This window comes from Hermetia illucens, chromosome 2, assembly GCF_905115235.1.
Source record: "Hermetia illucens chromosome 2, iHerIll2.2.curated.20191125, whole genome shotgun sequence".
NCBI lineage: Eukaryota > Metazoa > Arthropoda > Insecta > Diptera > Stratiomyidae > Hermetia > Hermetia illucens.
Window position 1 is genome coordinate 170,563,769 of NC_051850.1, and position 19,071 is coordinate 170,582,839.

General features: G+C 41.5%; 1 protein-coding gene across 9 annotated transcripts in view; it reads left to right on the plus strand.

Moving 5' to 3' along the window:
- LOC119650384 (collagen alpha-1(XVIII) chain) overlaps window positions 1-19,071 on the plus strand; it is a 768,837-nt gene that overhangs the window by 163,416 nt on the left and 586,350 nt on the right. The window contains exon 1 of one of the 9 annotated variants that reach the window (XM_038053125.1): window positions 15,042-15,128. The exons of the other annotated variants lie outside the window; for them this stretch is intronic. Within the exon in view, the coding sequence (XP_037909053.1) occupies window positions 15,127-15,128 (2 nt within the window). The 5' untranslated portion in view covers window positions 15,042-15,126. Of the gene's footprint in view, window positions 1-15,041; window positions 15,129-19,071 lie in introns of those variants that run through there. 9 annotated transcript variants of the gene reach the window in all.

The window sequence follows — 19,071 nt, forward strand, 5'->3', positions numbered from 1 at the left end:
CCTGCAAATCAGAAAGAATTTTCTTCATGCAGTATATTCTTAAATCCAGATGAGGATTAAACCAAGACAAAATATCGAATATAATATTGGAAAACTAAATAAGCTCTTGCTTATATTTTTGAACACAATTATAACGTTTCAAACGTATATGACACGCACAGAATAATTTCCGGACACGCAAAATACATTTTAGAATAGAATAGATAGAATACATTTTCAGAATAACGAAAGTAAGAAGAAATCTCGTTATGAATTTGAATAATGCATGAAAAATTTCGTTACATATGGAGATTGGATATTTAAAGATCGTTGTGTGGAAAACCTGAAAATTTGGGAATATGATTCAGATAAACAATAATGAAAATTTGGAAGCATGTTGAAATGAAAATTTATGTAAACTTCTTGGAAAAATGCTTAATGTTTGCATTCCCGTAGTAGGTTAAGAGTCTGATCTGCCGAAGTGTTAACAAAGAACTAATTAAATATTTGTTTTCTGACATAACTCATGCGACCGACCGAAGGACATTTGTTACGTGTAAATTTTCTATTATTAAAGAAAGTTACTTTTCTTCTGAAAGCATAGACAGATCTTTTGATTTCTACAAATCTAATCTATCTATCAATCGGAGAAGTTTATTTAGTTTCACTCGTTGCCAATTTCATTAACCTGAATATCTCTTTATGAAAGAACTTTTTGAAACACAAAGACTAACTAATTTATAAATTGAAGACTGCTTCTTCTGTCCCCACCAAGCTTTAATGAGACACCAGTATTTTGAAAGAACATTCTTGCATTAGATAGACCGCAGCACAAGTGAGGATACAATCCCGCTTGGATGCTTCCTCATTTGGAAGTGGCATGTGGGTAGTAAAATCTGATGTGATTCGATCCTCGAGCGTGGTTAATTTCCTGATTTTGTGACCTTATTTTGCCATTTTAATACTTTTACGTCAAATTTATATTTTTTTAATACAAATTTGTTATTTTCCCAAGCAATATAGCAACTTCCTGGAAATGAGCACCTAAAAACCCAAACCCACCAAAAGAATAGTAGCGAAGTTGATCATGCAGTTCTACTGAAATGACATATGGTGGCACAACCCTGTGCTAGACAGACTCGGAAACATTGTGGGAAGGGTTCTTTTGGACAATTCGTCGTGTCATTATCAAAACTTCCACGTGACCTTATTTCAGTGAGAGGCTTATGGAAAGGAAATAGGTGAAGTGATCCTCCAATTAAAAGTGCATTATTTCAAATTCGTTTCCATTCACAAAAGAACAACAAATTATAAGGAAATTAGAAAAAAATAATTGAAAGGAAGTAGCCGTGCAACGAAGGGAAACTACAGAGTAAAACGACTTGAGGTCCCATCATTGTACGACCCTCCGAATGAGAAGTACCTCCTCGATGTGTGTGTCCCTTTGTGAGGAGCATACCGCAGTTCTCCATCGGCTGATAGCATTGACTTCAGATATTTAAATTGCTCAGTGTTCTTTGTGATCGCCGTATCAGCAAACGTCTCAAATCGAAAATTTACTGCAATGTCCTCCGTCTGCCGCTCTCAATAGTAGTGAGTGTTGCCCAACTATAAAAGACAATGAACGGCGGCTTGTGGTAATGGAGACGAAGATGTTGCATTGGACTGGTGGCGTGACACGTTTTGATTACATCAGAAATGAGGATATCCGCGATAGATATGGAGTTGCACCGATCGTGGAGAAACTCCGAGGAAGGCGTCTTTGATTGTATGGTCACGTAATTCGAGCCAACGAGAATATTGGTCCGAACATCAAAGTCAATGGTAAGCGACAAAAAGGCCGGCTGAAACAACGGTGGCTCGATACACTGGATGGGGGTTTAAAAATCCTCGTGACTACATCCAGATCAGGCATTTGATAAAATAAAATAGCGAAACTGATCATGACGAGCCTACCCCGCTTGTTAACGGGGCAGGAAAGAAAGAAAATGAAAAAGATGTGAGCAGCGATGAGTGCCTCACAGTTCCGTGTCACATAGTTAGGCCTCTATTTTTTAGATAACGATTTAAATAAATCATTAGAGGGAAAGCACTGTGTTGACAATAGTCAACCTCATATGCTTCACATTCGGAATTTAATATTATTAGCAAATGTGAACAATAATAATAATAATCGTTGGCGCAACAATCCATATTGGATCAGGGCCTTGAAGTGTGTTAGAGCACTTCATTCAAGACCGTAACGGTACACTAGGAGGCAATGTGGTCAGCATTGCGCTCGCCCGAGATTATTACCCTGATTTGACTCAGGTACTCATTCACAGCTGAGTCGACTGGTATCCGACGTCAAATCACGATGCAAATTCCACTGTCACCAGTGAGATTTGAACCGCGACCTTCCGTATGACAGCCTAGTGCTCTAACCACTGAGCTATCCGGACACTCCGGACAAATGTGAACAAGAACAACCCAAAAATTCGAATACAAAAAAGGGCTGAAGAGAACTAGATTGTTCATGAATGGAATGAATATTTCACTCGAATGTCAATTATTCTGGTTAATTATGACGTCAGCATCTTATTTTTATGGCTTAGGATGCTGAAATCGATAAGTTTGAAGTGCTATAACTTTGAAACTAATAGTCGGATTCATGCTTATGCACGATACTGTCCTCTATGCCGGTGCAAAATTTAGTACCCCTGGGATGAACCTAAGGGGAGTTTTCAGTAAATTTCTAAAAGTTGGTAGTGTACTGTTAGTAAGTTTCTTTGAGCAGGTATCAGAATGGGACATATTTTGAGGCCTAGATCTCATCTAGGCACACCACTCTGATTATTTTTGGGTTTTTGGGGTGGGTAGTTTCCGAAAATGAGTCCTGTCTCACTTTAAGTGTGTACATTTTGACTTTGCAATTCACGCCAAAATTAATGTCAATTTCGGAAAGTACTAATCGAGACTTTTCATTTGATACCCTACACCACTATATCCGGTGAAATTTTCTTTTAAATCCCCCCCTTTCCGTGTATGGGGAACGCCCCTTTAAAGTTCACCTAAATTTATGTCACTCGCTGTATGCGTGGGATTTCATAGTTCCCATCTAGCCACCAAATTTCGTTCGAATCGGTCTAGCCATTTTGGAGAAAAGTGCGTGTGATAGACAGACAGACTGTGAATCGATTTTAATAAGGTCTTATTTTAAACTTCTTCTTTTTCTTCAGCCTTTGTCCCGTTCACAAGCGGGGTCGTCTTGTCGTGATCGGCTTCGCCATTTGGCTCTATCGAAGGCCTGATCTGGGTGCAATATCGAGGCTTTCAAATCCCCATCCAGCGTATCAAGCCACCGTTGTTTAGGTCTGGCTTTTGGACGTTTACCATCGACTTCGATGTTCAGACCAATCTTGGCAAGTGAATTCTCGTTTGCGCGAATTGCGTAACCATACCATCGAAGACGCCTCTCTCGCAACTTTTCCACGATCGGTGCAACCCTATAACGATCGCGCATATCCTCATTTCGGATGTGATCTAAACGTGTGACGCCACTAGTCCAACGTAGCATCTTCGTCTCCATTACCGCAAGACGCCGTTCATTATCTTTTATAGTCGACCAACACTCAGAACCAGAGAGAGCAACTGGACGGACGACATTGCAGTAAATTTTAGATTTGAGACGTTGGTTGATACGTCGATCACAAAGAACACCAGTTGTGGAACGCCACTTCATCCAGGTTGCATTAATGCGTGAAGCAATTTCATAACGCAGTTCTCCATTGGCTGATAGCGTTGACCCGAGGTATTTAAATCGCTGAGTTCTGGGCAGATCATTGCCGCTGACAGTGATTGTACCTGTTTCATGGGGATCGGTCGTCAAAAATTCAGTTTTGTTTAAATTCAATCTGAGACCGTGTTGCATTAGGCGATCATTCCTTTTTTGAGCAAGTTGCTCGAGATAATTTTTGCTATCAGATGCTAAGAAAACATCATCTGCAGAAAGCAGTGTGTAGGGCGCTGGACGTTGGATATCCCGTGTGACGGTGTCCATATCAAGAACAAAGAGGAGAGGTGAGAGGGCGCTTCCTTGATGAGCACCACCCGAGACACGAAGCGGTTTTGATACACCCGCCTTACTTCGAACTTTACCTTTCGGATCGTGGTAGAGCAGTTGAACCCAGCGCACGAGTTCTTCTGGCACGAAGTGTTGTCGTAAAGCATACCAGATGAGTTCGTGTGGTACACGCTGGTAAACGCTTTCTCTAGATCCAGAAATGCAATGTAAAGAGGGCGGTGCTTCTCACGGTGTTTCTCCATGAGTAACCGCGCAGCGTGTATTGCGTCAGTAGTTCCGTAGTTTTTGACAAATCTGGCTTGATTCACGGTTATTTCAACGATTTCGCGAATACGGTTATCAAGAATGCCTTCAAAAATCTTCATGGTATGGGAAAGTAACCGGATCGGACGGTAATTTGAACATTCTGCTGGATTACCTTTCTTTTTCCATATTGGAACAGTGGTACTTTCTTGCCAGTCAGATGGTGTTCTTCCTTCCTGGATAACCCGGTTAAAGAATTCACTGAGCCACAGTGTTGGGTCCCAGCTCTTCGCTTTCCAGAGCTCAGATGCGATGTCGTCAGGTCCTGTGGCTTTCCCCGATTTCATTTGTTTTATTGCCTCCTCGACTTCAGTTGCGCTGACAGGTGGAACTGCTCCAAATGTCGGCAATGATTGCGGAAATGGAGAATGAGCAAATTCTTCAGTTGAAATCTGCTCGAAGTATTCTCGCCATCTATCCGTTGCGGCTCGACGGTTGGTAAGCAAAGTACCGTTCTTGTCATTAACGCAGCAGAAGTGTTTGATATCCTGGGCGCGTTCATTACCGCTTTTGGCAAGTCGACACAGATCTCTCTCGCTATCCCGAGTGTCCAGTTTATCGTAAAGATTTTTGAAATTGTTCGCTCGGGTGACAGCGACCGCTTTCTTTGCTTCCCGGTTGGCATTCTTATAAATTTGCCAATTAGCAGGTGTTTTATTGTCGAGAAATTTGTGGTAGAGGCGTTTCTTTTCACGGACCTTTATTTCAACATCATCATTCCAAAGCCAAGTATCTCGGTTGATGTGCCGCTTACCCGGCTTGGTGACCCCGAGGGTTGCAGAGGCCGCTTTGTGGATCGTGTCTTTCATTTGGTTCCGTCATTCTTCCACATTCGTAATGGCCGGCAATCATATAAGTAAGACCGTTTCTTCTTCCTTCTCATCAAATTAATTCGCAGGACTGCAATCAACGGCCGATGTTGAGGTGCGATGGTCTCATAGGGAACGACTTTGCAATCAGTGACAGTGGTAAAATGTTGGCATCTTATGAGAATATAGTCGATTTGCGTTTTATTGTTCCCACTATAAAATGTAGGAAGATGAGACAATCGTTTGATGAACCATGTATTCATAAGTACAAGGTCATGGGTGTCCGCAAAATCGATTATACGCTCGCCACACTCATTGCGCGCTCCGAACCCCTTTCCCCCATGGCACCTGTCACCGTCTGCCTTTTCACCCACATGACCATTAAGGTCGCCGGCAATGATTATATAATCGTCAGCACGCACGTGACAGGTGACAAGTCTTTTCATCGAGAAGTTGCCAGAAGGCATCTTTCTCGGCAACAGGTCGACCTGTCTGTGGCGCATACGCGGTGAAGAAGCGAATAGTTCGATCAGCTGATATAATGGAGAGCTTCATCAGCCGATCATCAAATCGTTCGACTGCTTTAATGGCATCACGGAAACTCTCTGAGATGGCAATGCCAACACCATATTGAGTGTGTGGGTTACCAAAATAGAGAAGTTTGTAGCCATTTTTACCTCGTTCGCGTTCAATGTTGCAGCTTTTGGCACCAGACCATCGGGTTTCTTACAGAGCGCGGATATCAATGCGCCTTTTCCGAAGGGCTCTTGCAAGTTCCTCGGTCTTTCCAGTTAGGGTACCAACATTTAGCGTGCAGACACGTATTTGTTTTGTTCGTTGTGTGCGGACTAACTTGCTTACGTCCTGACGCCATCCATGCGTCAAGAACCCTTCATTTTTCGTCCATTTCTCGACAGGACCGGGGCCCGTCCTGCCGCGTCGGCTGAGGTGGACGCCCTAGCATTTCTCCGAGGCATATGACTCAATCTGATCATCATGTTTGTAACGACATTGTTTGTATTTTCTTAGTCGACCTGTCGCGGGGCCTGTCACCAAGAGAGATAAGGTAGGATTGAGCATAATGGAGTAGTTCCAACTATACTCTATTTATCTCTTTCCCTGATCTCAGCATTTTATTTTTGTTTTACTGAGGATGGTACAGAGTACGCTACCTCAAACCCTCCTAATGTACCTGGGCTTGGGACCAGCATACTATGTTAATAGCATGGCGGAGTTAATAAGGTTTTATTTTTTTTTTTTTGAAACAAAACTTTAAAAGAACAAAGTTTCTTATTATCAACCACTCTCGTACGGATAAATAAATAGTAATGGGCTAGTCATAATTCCCGTTTTATGGCGAGCTTACATTTTCGCTACGTTTTTCGTCTTGCCACTTCATGCTCGTACACAAAAACTCTTTCCATGACAACTTCAAATACCAAGATTTTTGAATACTCAAATCGGAAATTGGCAGCCACTATTTTCACGGCTTCGTGACGTCTCCACTAATCAGATGAGTGTCCACAAGAGCTGCTCCTCAAAAGTTTCCTCCGTTTTTAATCACTCAATTTTCTCCCTACGACCGGGTGTAAGTTGGTGTCCGTCACAAAGAGAAAGATCCCATTTCCCTTTGTTTCACATTACCAGTTGTTCGAATTCCATCGACCATCATATGGTCATGTGAAATACAGAAAAATACAAATATTGATACGAACAATTTCACAACGCTATATAAACAAATGCTTCTCCTTTACCGACATCGATGCAGTAGGCAAAATACACATAATTGCAGACTACAATGGGCATGGATACAGCATTGCAATGCTTCTGAGAACAACGAAAAAGGTGAATGATCATTTCTGGTTTATCTATAAAATGATCTCGTTATTAAATATAATCAACAGTTTCGAGAGATTTCAACATGGACAGGGTTTGAGTAAACATTTTCCAATGAAACGAACATGGTCATTTAAAGCGGCTAATTAAAATTATTTTAATTTTTTTAGCATTATTGAGTTAGGATGAGATTGAGGTAACGGAAAGTGGTATGAAGGAAATAATGGAATGCATCAAGAAAAAGGACGTGGATATTTCATCATTAGTGATTTATTGATATAATAAATGGGAAAGAAATCTTATCTTATTTAACCTCTGAAATATGGTCTAACAAAAATAAAATTATGACCCTTAAATGTTGAACTGTCTTTGAATTAAGAACAACCAAATTTTTACCAGCCGCACTTAACTCTAATTGAAGGTTTAACTGTGCCAAAGATCTTCGAGAATCTACCTGGCACGTCGTTGCAAACAATAAAACCACTTAAGAATGGTATATTTTTCCCAAAAAACCCATTTTCTACCGATCTAAATATATAAATAAAATAAAATAACCTTAAATCTGTCTTTTTAAAAACTAAATTAATAATAATTTTAAAAAATCACTAGATTGAGTTCCTAATAGTTATGGATTTCTATACTAGTAAATACTCCTCAAATATAGTCAAATACATACTCCTACTACATATGACACTAAAGTTTTATCACTAACTGCAACATTGATATCTACAATTAAAACTCGTGCAAAATTAAAAGGAAGTGCTATAACTCTACTCATCCATGTTCAATTAGGTTATCAGAGCGCAAAATTCTCTCATGCCTGACTTTCTTCTGGAAGATACAAAAATAACATTAAGATTTTATCTTGCTCCTTGCACTGCATACGCTATTTAATTAGAAATGACCCGTGACAATGTGAAGCGAAGAATGCACTACGGAAAAGTAACATAACTGAATGTGAACGATGAAATTTGTGATAGTGCTCCTCGTTAGCCCGGTCTTGTTGCTTCTGAAGGGAAAATGGTCAAACGTCAGCAAGTATCTGAGCATTCACTGGTCTGGACTTGCACAGGCCATAAGTAGGCCCATTGCATTTTGGAATATGGCAGACAGTCTTGTTGCAACGTTCAGTGGATGTTGCCATTCCTCATAAATTAGTACTGCATTTAGCATGTGCCTGACGGAGCCAGACAAACTGCCCATATGGAGCGGACAATGTCAGACGCAGTGCCCATTTTCGTTTATATCTGATTGAATTGTGGATGGGGCTGGCTGGCAAGCTTTCTGACCATTCAGATAGACAAGGCATCTTATTACTTGCAAACATAGCATTTAGATTTTGGAATGATGTTCGATGTATGTATATCGAGGAAACTAGTAAAAATTAGCGTTTAACCCTCTATTGTTGGTTGGCTATGTTATTCATTTTAATAATATTATTCCTTTTTCAGAAGTTACACTAAATTAGACAAAAAAATGTGTAGAGAAGTTACCTGAAAATCTAAAACTCGTTTAAACTAGAAATATTATTTCGGCACTTCGCTCCTCAGATGCATAGATTCTTTTCAAAAAAGTTCATTATACAGAACCAGTACTTTGCCGGTAGCAGCAGGCAGATGCTATCTACCAGTGTCACAGCTTTTGGTTTTTGCTCTAGATTCGTAATAGAAAGAAATTAAATTCATAACTGACCAACGGTACAATTTAACATTTGATATTCGTAAGCTCCTTTATGGAACCAAGTATCGCTTATACTCCTTCTTTCTTAGTATTACCTTTCGCCCCATTTCTCATTTTGACTAGACTATTGCTGGACCAGCACAAAGGCGAATATGAACGTATATGACTGGAGAAACACGGGCAATTACCTCTCTTGAATTTTCGCCTTTGGGGCTGTAGATAGCTTTACGCTCCTTGGCAAGGAGGACAATGGGGATCATTCTCGCAATCACCATCACGGCTGGCTCAGAGACAGTGCGATGAGCAGATCCACTCGCGAAGCTCCCTGTCTCTGCACCTCCTTGTCAAAGACATTAGCCCATACCTCCGAGCCATAGAGCAGAACGGACTGCGCTGTTCTCATAAGAATATGTTTTCAAGTAGATATAGGGCCCCCAACATTTACCATTAGACGACTCAAGGCCGAGACTCCAGCTTCAGCCCTGTTCACTGCTGCTTTGCTCTTCGAGTTGGGCAAAAAACCAAGATATTTAACCGCTGGTTGTGACTCTATAGTCAACTCACTGATCGATGTAAGACGCTGGGTCAGGATTCCCTCTCTGATCAAGATAACTACTCCGGTTTTTTCTAGCGCAAGGCTGAAACCATGAGCAATTATCCATCCGCTTACTTGTCGCATCAATTTGCAAAGTCTGCTTTGAATCTGTTCATCTGTGCGTCCGGCAGTACATGTCGCAACGTCGTCTACATAACCGTCAAGGCGCGACTCTTTTAGCATATTGAGTGTTAAATAGATTCGCCCCTAGGATAGATCACCGTGCTACTCCCAACGTAATCTCCACCCTTCTCTGGTTCTATAACATCTCGTAGAGTAGGAAGGTGTCTTTTAGATAATCCCTCAATATTCGCTAAACGCACGTAGAATGAGTTTTTTATATGCCCAGCATATCTGTCCATCTTTCGGAATTGAGGGCATTTCTGGCATCAAACTTTATGAAGAGCACTATCCGCCTAGATTGGCGGCTGTGTGCCTCGCCTCGATGAACCACATCCACGACCTCTGTACAGCACCCACCGTGGATCTCTCGGTTTTAAACCCGAACTTCCTTGGAGATAAGTCGCGCATCGTTCCAACGAATCTACTCCTGATGAGCTTTTCGAGCACTTTTCCGGCCATGTCAAGCATACACTGCGGCCGGTATGCAGACGTCATCTCCGGACCTCCTTTTCTCTTGCTGATCAGCGCGAATCTCGCTTCCTTCTAGCGGTAAAGAAAAACGCCCTCATTCAAGCTAGCATTGAACGCCCGAGCAACAAGTCAGGCCGTTGGCGCAACATCAATTTGTAAACTTCCGCCGGGATATCATCAGGACGTCGAGCCTCTTTATTTTTCATGGCGAGAACCGCTTCTTCGAGCTTTCTCATTGTGAAAAGGGGGCAATCCTCAAGGTTTTTCGCACTATTGACATCAACCTATATGGGATGTCTGCAGAATAACGCCCATACAATACGGTTCACCTTATCGGTACTTAGTGTGCAGGGCTCCCGCAGAGCCTCAATTTCCCGGGTGACAAGTTTATAATCAAGTTCCCGAGGGCTCCCATTCAACTCGTTGACAATGTTTTGCCAGCTGCGAACTTTGCTTTTATTTATCGTACTGCGGGTCTCCTTTTTTTCTCGTCTATACTCTGCTTTTTTGGTGCATGTCTCCTCGTGGGCGTGTAAACGGTGGAGCTTGTGACGCTCCCTTCGCAATTTCCGGCGTCCACCAGTATGCAGAAGGCCCCTCCAGCATGGAAGCGTCACACGCTGTTGTTATAAGGTACAGCATCGAATTTACGACAGCGTCAGTTGCAACGCTGTCACCTTCGAAGTGCCTTCCAGCGCTGCTTTGCCTGTCCCAAGAGCTACGACTAACTTCCTAATGATCACCCTTATGACATTCATTCACAAGTTGGCACATTGACAAGTTTCGTCAACCATTTAGAACGCGATACACTGGTGATCACTTCATCTTCTAGGACACGCCACCTATCCACCGCTGATGCCAGAGATTCTGACGTCTGTCGTCTGCTACTTGTAGTTCAGCCTAAAAGAAATAGACAAAGGGTCCTCCAAACTACACTTTTTGGTTTTAAAAGTAAAGATTGTTACGAATTTGCTTTTACGTACTTCTACAGCTGTCACCAATTGTTACGATTTCCTTTACATAACCCCTTCGCTATCACCAATTGTTACGTTCTTAGCTATTCATCCTCGTCACTCGATACATTACTTGCTTTGCGTAGGCTCGTATCATTGAATTGCGTAGCACTATACTCAAAAAACCCGTTCTATAGCTTTAATACAAGCGTTTATTAAAGACTTAATTGTACAACCGTACTGTATAATTACTTATAGAACAATTTTTTATCTAGTACAATTCGAGGCGTATTCATACCCGATGCGATCTGTTCTAACTCTAGAACCAGACTGAGTTTGTGGGCGAACTACTTTGCGACAGGATCTTTCTACCGGCATTAGAGTCATCTGTTAACAATTATCGTAACTAAATATTCGCCCCACTATTATACGATTTTGGTGTCTTGGCTAATTGTCATAACTACGATTCACATTGACGTCACACATAATTTTCTAAAGTGATTTTCGTAACAATATGTTTTTCTAGGGTCAGATCAGCTTTTACAGCGAACTGCGTTCACAGCTGGGAAGGGATTGCACTTCGGTGCATGTTAATTTGTATAATGCTAATCATTCTAGTCGCGCCCCTTCAAGCTCCGCCTTAAAGATTGGACACCCCCGGAGCCCGCAGTGTGTGCCACGCTCTCGCCAGACGCGCCACGATCCTTGCGGAGAACGTGACTTTCGCTTACATTGGAGGTCTTCGCTTGATTGATCTACCTGACCGCATCTGCGGCATGCTATCCTCGTGTCGTGTCCCTTGCAAGTTGCTGGTGTGTGTCTATAGTCCGGATGGGGATGATGCGCATTCGCACCCTGCATACTACTCATCCAATTCCACCAGAGCGAGTTTTTCACAGAAGTGGTACCTATCTGGGCATTGGTTACCTCTGGACGTTGACCCTTGATGGCCTCGTCCGCTTTGACCTTTTTGTGAGCCAGTCAAGATCTCGTATTTCTAGAGAGTACGTAGAATCTAAACTAGAAACGAGTACCTTCTCCCCCAATAACCCCTTGACCGTTTCGCAGAGCAAACTCTTCCTTGTCGTCTTCGGGCCTAGTTCGACGAGAACTCCGCTAGCCTTTGTTTTCCGTATGAAAGACACTTCTGCTCCATTGTCTTCAAGTTTCATCCTGTAGCAGATTTCCCTAAGGACTTAAAAATTTGTTGCCTTCTGTAGGCTTAATGAGCAGATCCGACGGTCTAGACCTTCTTCGTTTCCTCGTCTTTCCTGTTACTGGCTTTTGGCTGTAGCTTGGTTCGTGTTTGAATCCACTTACTCAGTATTAGCGATTCTGACTGGGCTTTTGCCGAAAAAGAGACAGGAGGAGTTGCCATCCCCGCAATGTCTGTGGTGCCACTTAGTAAGGCTTCCTTTTTATTCGGGCGTCCCGGTGTCGGTATTCCAGCCTGGGCTGCCTGTTTTGTTTTTTGCTGCGTGAGCAGAGCATTTTTGGGTGCATCAAAACACAACCTGATATTTCGTTGATTTGTTTTGTGTTATTATGACTACCCTCCATATGAATTTCACCAGCACATCGTGTGCAAAGAAGCGTGCCGCAATAGTTGGAAATGGGTGTACCCATGGGTTCAGTTTCCTAAGGTCTGACCTACGCTTAGCTGATTTCGGAACTCACGGACGGATCAGCACTCGCTAGGGGCAACGCGGCCTACTAACACGCGTTCAATGCACACTACTTAATCAGGATCCCGAAGGGGCTGACTCCTGATATACGTCATGACTACCATGTTGGCAGAGCTAGGCTTACATCACCCTATCTACTTGAACCAAACATTCGCGGTTCGAATATCACCGAGTGGCTATTACATAGGACATAGGTATATTGCCAGCTAGACGGGCAGAACTACTTACTCGGACACATCGGAGACGCCACTTTCCGTATGGTAAAGATCCGTTAAAAATCGCTGGCGACCGCTAAGGTGACTATTAACAGCCCTTGGTCGTCTATGAATGGATACAAATTTGGTAACTTCTTTTGTATAGAATCGGAATTCCCCTTTATGATATCTTCGATTTCTTTATTATTTATTTGAGTCATCTGTATCAACCAGAGAAAGCAGTCGTCATTAATATTCTTTGGGAGAAATTCGACCTTTCAGTTGCGTTTTTTAATATGTGTTAATGAATCTAATACCTTTCGTGTACAGGTAAACTACTTCTCCATGAGCTGTTCCCAAAAACTGTTACCTGGAACTCAATGCTCAGTTTGTCGAACAGTTGCCTGTACAAAGAACCAACTGTTCGTCTTTCGAATCAACAGTCAACCCCTGCTGCAATCGATTCATCACAAAAACTCCATATTTCCATATTACCTGCCCCAGGTTGCTTAAGCATTATGCATTTAATTGTGTGCATGCATGAAAATGTACATACATAGCCAAAAGTTAGTAAGTATAGTAGTAAGTATATGAAAAGTTAAAATAGTTAATAAATTATGCATTCGGTTTAGTGAATTTTTCCAGCAGTCTGGTATAAGACAATAAAGTAAACAAATATGAATTGCATGCCTTAATATCGGAGATATTACATCTTCTTTGGATCAAATAGTCCGTTTCCTTTATCACGCTTTGATTTCATTCTCGAACAAAACTCAACACAAAATGCCACCAATCGCTGCATGTAAAGGGACAGATAGACCGCATGTCCTCTCCAAATTGCGTGACAATTTGTTCATCCGTTTCCGAATAAATCGGACGTGACAGACAGACAGACGGACATACAAACACTAAATCGATTTTAGTAAGGTTTCGATTCGCACAAAACCTTAAAGCGTAGCGAAGTTTAGTTTAACTTCATTAAATGGCTTCGTGCATGTGTCAAAAGTATTGTCAATTTTGTGTCGAATTGCACAACGGAATATGCTTATTCTTGGGCCCCACACAGTAAGAACTGCATTATTCAAAAGCACAAATAATGTTGTATCTTAAGATTGCGTAGATACTCTTCTATGTCCATTTATTCTTTGAAGTTTTACCAGAGATGCTATCCGAAATATCCTTGCTATCTTTAGGGGCCACCGAATTTGTATATAATCCTGAAAAAATTGCAATTGCTCCGCTGCAAACCTTGGTTACTCTTTGGCAGTTCATTTATCGAACTATTCTCTCTAATTTCTGCATTCAAAAACATCTGATAGGGGTTAACATGAATTGTCGATTTAATGACTTTCTGCTTTGACTGAGTCGGTGGTATATGTGGGTAACCAATGGTGTCAATGGTCAATGGTGTCTACCGCACTGAACGACAAGGAAATACATTTACAAAGGCAGTTCTAAAATTAGGTTATTTGATCCAACATTCTCCGTAATTTTATTAATAAGATTCATTGAATGCTGACCGGAACAGTTGGAATTCTGGAGGAGAAAAAAGCAGCTTTAATGGAGAAGCTGTTGAAATGGTGCTATTGATCTATTCACGATTGTTTGAGTTAAATTTTATGGAAGAAATTATGGAGATAATTTATGGGTTTAGGAAGATTACTACATCTTCCGTTTGGTGAAAGATGCGAATGGTCTTCTTACTTAGAGAAGACCCTTTTTCTTATTATTTATTGTACTCGTTTTTTCCACGTCGAGTATGTGCATCTGTACTAATAAAAGAAATATATCCAGAGAAAACGAACTGAGGATTTATCCTGATCAAATATGACTCATAGTTCCTGCCATCCATTCAGCTTCGCTACCAGCGTACAAATACCCCATTCAAGGGGTTTTCTGCTGAAGAAGATAACATACGAGCATGAGTATATCCAGCAGACAACCCCCACAAAAGCGCACCGCAAACATATTATGGTGAATAAGCAATCACTTGGAAACGATCTAATGAGAAACGCAATTGCTTGGAAAAAAGGAAGAGCCAAAATAGAGTCTACCTTCTATCTGATAGCCAAATCCATATTGCTCCGCCAGGGATTAACATTTTATATTGTAATATGATAGGCACTTAATCACTCCAGCAGCATCGATTCAGAGATACGAGTAATTGTTGCAGACACATATGTATCTTATTTCGTACTTTATGCGAAATCCCAAGTCGGATGTGATTCAGATAATTCAGAATAAGTGTATGATGTAAGACCTAGACCGCAAATAGGGTTCTTTTCAGATTTCGTCTAGGTCTATTCGTTCCAGTTGACTGAATTGATGAAAGATGGGCAGACGATTTCGGTGATGCTCAAGTGAATTATTAAGAAAGTGTTTTGATGTAGTGATTTGATAGTTGATTTTGGTGATAATAAAGTCGAAGCTGTTGAATGTAAGAAGTTGATTTATATTTATCCTTTAATTTTGGTATTTCTTTGTAAGTATATAGGATTACTCGTAGGAAGCCGTGAATAGTTTTCCTTTATATTTCGGTGAAGATTCTATGCTTCCGTTCATAATCCTAATCCCTCTTAACAAGTTGATACATACTAGGAAATTTGTTAAACTATGTAGTCACGACCATAATCACGATTATAAGGATCTTTGTTATCATTACCGTTAAGATCATACTAAATTCTAAGATTTTTTAGGTATATCCTAAGGAAACCTCAGACTCTCGTATGACCTTATTCCAACAGCCTCGATTCTGAAGTCTGGTTCCCCTAACTGCAGTAAACATTTACCGGACGGACTAGTTCTAAAAGTTAAAAAGGGTGCAACTGTTCTGTACGACACTACCAAAATTATTTTTGAACCCTCCAGCACAGGGGAAATTGGTAGTTCAAGCACACAAACTTTTCTTGAAACGCTTGCTCCATTAGCGCTGGGTTTGATCTCTCAAATTGCATCTAAGGCAAGCTCCATCCTTCCTACTACAGAGTTATCTAAGAGACTGTGAAGATAGGAGGGAGGTCCGCCAATAAGGAAACTTGTAACCATGGGTACAGAGGAGACTTGTACAGCGCATTTCCACAGAAGAAGGAAGGGTACCCACAAAAGTCGTTGCTCCCTCCTTGGTAAATTCAATTAAGCTGGGACAAATTTTTATCCTTATTCCTCCTAAATATCTGTATCCTTTTTGGCTGTTCTATGGCAAGGTCAGCTCGCTTGAATCGTGCTCGCATCCTTCCCTCGGTTGTAAGATTTGCCTGAGTAAACTCGAAAAATCCTTAGATCATCGTTTAGCTTATCAACTCATCGCGGCTTATGTTGACCGCGTCGTTTACCATTGACATAGATGTTGAGATCTACGTCCGAACCATTTCCTCGACAATCGCTGCTGCGCCATATAAATTGGGAATGACATCATTTCAGACATGTTTATGACAAGTTAGACTGCTGATCCAGAGCAAAGTTTTCATCCCCATAACCGCGAAGCAAGGGTCATTGGCTTCGCTGGCTACCTAGCAATCGGAATCATAGAGAGCAACAGGAAGAACGCCTTTAAAAGAACATTCGACGCCAGTAGTTATGCCCCGCTTTATCCGGATAGAACTGAAACGTGAATCGGTTTGATGGTAAAATTCACCATTTTTTGGAAATATCGATCCGAAATGCTTAATTCAAACCGATTTCATTGAGATCGGCTGCAAGAAATTCTATTTTTTCCAGATTAAGTAGTAGGCTATGCTACACTTTTGAATGAGTTGCTGGAAACTAGCTTTGTTATAAAACGCTATGAAAACATTATCTGCTTAGAGATCTGTTTTAATACGCCTCTCGTGTTTCATCTATCGCTCATTGGATCGTGGAACTAAAGCGCGAAGTGATACTCCACCGTGGGCTCATGGGGATATGAGCAGAAAAAGGGGGATGATTTTAACATTTAGCAGATTTAAATCCAGCAAGCTGCTGCAACCTGGTGAAACAATCTCTAAAATTTCCACCTCATAACTTCTACGCTGCCTTCACAGGCAGTCGCGTTGTGGCCGTTTGAGCACCGCCATAAGCTTTTCATAGGCTCATCATAGATTCTTCCCTGAATTCCTCCAACTTGAATTGTTGCTTCAAGGCAGTGCATATCTCTTCTCTGGATATTAGCTCATCGAGATCCTTGCATTGTATATAAATCTCATATTTAATCTCATATTTGTGGGAACGTAACGCGACAGTCTCCCCAAGTGAGCGTATAACTTTGTTACGGAAGCCGTCAGTTTTTCCCATGCTGGATTTTTTCAATTCAAACATGGGATCCCCATTGTGGGTCATAGGTCTTGTAGGCCGGGGTCAGATTTCACCTTTTTCAGTATCTCCGCATACGATAGATTTTCTTTCCTAGTTTCTTGTTCCTTTTTTTGTTCACGACCATAGTGTAAACATCGTTTTTATTTTCCTTCCGTTTTGCTTGGCTAGCACATGTTTTTCCCCTTCTGAACTTTTAAATCCGTTTATTAGACTGGTCAAGAAGCCTTTTTTCGTTTTAGGTGCCTGTTGATTTCCTAAAACTTCCCCTCTTTGTCACGCACTCTCTCACTTAATCGAATGTGATTTGGTGCGCCTTGGGTCGCCTGTGACACTATTGGGGCTGGTTCGAATGTTCGGTTTTTCTTTAGGTTTTCTTTCTTCTTCCAGCGACCTATTGTTAAGCATTCTGATGGCTCTCACCATGTTCTTAATGGCTTGGTGCACATTGCGTTTATGCTGATGAATTCGGACAGCTCAACTATTTAAGCCCCAAGCTGCATAAAAGATTGTTCTTCTGAGTCAGGGCTTTGTTTTCGGTGAGTCTTAACCAGCTTACTCCTTTTACAAACTCCTTCATCTTTTTCAACTGCTGTCTGTCATACACCTTGTTCTCAGAGACGGTTTTACGATTGACACTAAATTTAGTGGATAGACGGGAACTGTGAACGCTTACGTATACAGAGAGTTACATCATTCTTTGTCGAATTTAAGGGGGGGGGGGGTCCCCATACATGTAAAAGGAGGATGTAAATTTTTTACCAAATATAGTCATGTGGCGTATCAAATGACAGGTCTTGGTTAGTACTTGCCCAAAGTTTTGTCATTTATTGGAAAGGTGGGGAGTACGGGGGTCGAAAGTAATAATTTCTTTACCGGACCTCTTCTTAGAAATTAATACATCACCAGGCATAATGCTGTATGTAAGTTTATCCATCAAAACCTTGCATACAAGCATGAGCTGATCGCGGGAACATGTCCCGTTTACCGATATGAGCCGCAAGCAGTACTCTGGTTACAGCATGTATTGGGACCATACTCCACACAAAAAGCCTGACGTACTCCGCTCCGCGTATATTATTGATGTTGCTACCCCCGATAATAGCAACATTGAACGGAAATACGTGGAGAAGAAGGTGAACTATGAGCCATTCGCTCGGGAAATCAAAGAAATTTGGCGTCTCGAGCAGGTGGTTGTAGTTCCCATAATATTGTCAGCTACAGGTATTGTACCTAAATCCCTCAAGGCTTCCCTTGATGTCCTGGAACTTTCGCACAGTCTGGTTCAAACCATGCAGAAGTACACCATTCTGCATACGTGCTCGATGTTGCGGGGAGTACTCGACGGATTCTCCCACTGACCTACCACCCGCCACCACCACCAGCGCCCCTTTAGTTTTTAAGTAGGTGGGATCGTCGGAGCCTAAATGCTTGGCACTTAGTGCTAGTATTAGGTAAAATCCGGCATCTACCGAAATTGTGATAACTCGGAAATAATCGTTGGCGCAACAATCCATATTGGATCAGGGCCTTGAAGTGTGTTAGAGCACTTCATTCGAGACCGTAACGGTAAATTACAGTAGACTGTAGCAGACAATGTGCTCAGCATTGCGCTCGCCCGAGATTATCAGCCTGATTTGACTCAGGTACTCATTCACAGCTGAGTCGACTGGTATCCGACGTCAAATCACGATACAAATCCCTCTGCCACCAGCGAGATTTGAACCTTGTGCTCTAACCACTCAGCTATTCTCACAATTAGAAATTAACGAACTGAAAAATCTTTAAAAAATCGAGAGGCTGTCACTATATGGTGCCTAGGCTCCGGAATACCCTGCATAACAATATCTGTTCATTTAAAGTTAATAATATTATATTACCATAATTTTTAACAATTGACTGCAAAACCTCCTTTAAGTTCATCCTAGCACCACGAAATTGCAATAATGTAGGCTGTAATACAGAGCATTATCCTACCAAGTTTGGTGGAAATCGCACTATTACTAACAAAGTTATAATAGGTCAAATTTGTCGCTTCTTTGCAAATTCAAGAAGGTCAATATCACCCGAAAGTACTAATGGAACAAATGTAT